Source organism: Penaeus monodon, chromosome 21 (genome assembly GCF_015228065.2).
Source record: "Penaeus monodon isolate SGIC_2016 chromosome 21, NSTDA_Pmon_1, whole genome shotgun sequence".
In the NCBI taxonomy this organism is placed as follows: domain Eukaryota; kingdom Metazoa; phylum Arthropoda; class Malacostraca; order Decapoda; family Penaeidae; genus Penaeus; species Penaeus monodon.
This window is the reverse complement of record NC_051406.1, coordinates 8,031,456-8,032,741: the sequence shown is the minus strand read 5'-3', so window position 1 is coordinate 8,032,741 and position 1,286 is coordinate 8,031,456. Positions and strand designations below refer to the sequence as shown.

Below are 1,286 nucleotides of genomic sequence, written 5' to 3'. Positions count from 1 at the left end.
ATATCTGGTGTAAAGAAATGATGATTGTTGACTGTGGTTTCAAAGGGTTACATTTCCATTTTATTGTTGATTTTCCTCATTTTATCCCTGAAGGAGTTCAACATCAATTGCTACAAGCCAGGCAACGGTGAGACATCAATCATCCCTGTGTCCATTGATTTAGATGTTGAAGTGTCACTCCCTCTACTGAAACACACAATGGCTCTCCCTACTTCTGGCTGCTCCTCCTCCTCCTCTAGAGGCAACAACACAGAAGAAAGTCGAACAAAGAAGCAGAAGGTCCTGCATGGGGTCCTCATTATGAAGAATAATGTGAGTAAGATTGATTATATCTCTAATTTAGTATAGAGAGAAATGATTGCTTGATAGCAGAAGGAAATTAGAAGATATTGTGATTTTTTGCCGTTTAATTACTAGCTTCTTTCTCCCAGTTTCTTTATAGAAAATAGGTAAGTAAGTACAGCTGTTTTCAGCAATTTTTTCCTTATTTGTTTTTCACAGAATTTGAGAATCGTTGGGGTAAATGAAGCCTGGGGAGATCTCGGTGTAACTGCACACAATCTCAGGTTCACGGAGAGAATTGAAGTGGATGAACCTGGCCCTGTTCCAGCTCTCACCTCAGCATTACACACTCTCTTGTCTCAGTAAGTCAAGCCCTGTTTGATGCTTTAAATGAGTCTGTCATTGTCCCAAGATTTAACAACAGTAGTTCTGTGTTGTATGTTTTTTTTGTCAGTGGAAATGATTTGTATTAAGAAGATATTTGGTTTGTTATAGGTTCATGCATTGATTATTTAAGCAGTCTATGTTATCCTAAATAAGGAATGACTGAATGAACATCAGAGACAGACTCACATATAATAAAGATTTTTTTTTTAAGATGGAAAATAATAGTAAGCATATTCTCTCTTCTAGGAAATTAGGTAGTTCTCAAGTGCAAGCAGTCAATGAGTTCCAGCTTTCTGTTGCTGATTCTGTGTTCATTAATATCCAAGATGATGAACCTGGGAAGACCATCTTGCTCTCGTGGACTCATCAAGTTAGTAAAGGAGTTTGTGTTTTCTTCTCCTTTTAAAAAAAAATTATTTAGTTCATGACTTTTTTTTTCTTTCCTAGCTCGTTGAATACTGTATTTCTTTTTCTTTATGTACTGATTTCTAGTTATTTTTCCAGTGTTTCTTTTATCATCTTTTTCTTTTTGTACTTGTTCTGTTGTTTTAGCTTTTTCCAGTTATTTTTATCTCTTACATTGTAGTATTTGCCATTCATTCAGTATTTTCACTTTT

The 1,286-nt window shown here is 35.3% G+C and overlaps 1 protein-coding gene across 1 annotated transcript in view; it reads left to right on the top strand.

The window, feature by feature from the left end:
• Positions 1–1,286, top strand: part of LOC119586161 (integrator complex subunit 11-like) — a 7,305-nt gene that overhangs the window by 5,413 nt on the left and 606 nt on the right. The window contains exons 11-13 of the mRNA XM_037934857.1: positions 94–312; positions 502–644; positions 916–1,039. Of these exons, the coding sequence (XP_037790785.1) occupies positions 94–312; positions 502–644; positions 916–1,039 (486 nt within the window). The remainder of the gene's footprint in view (positions 1–93; positions 313–501; positions 645–915; positions 1,040–1,286) is intronic.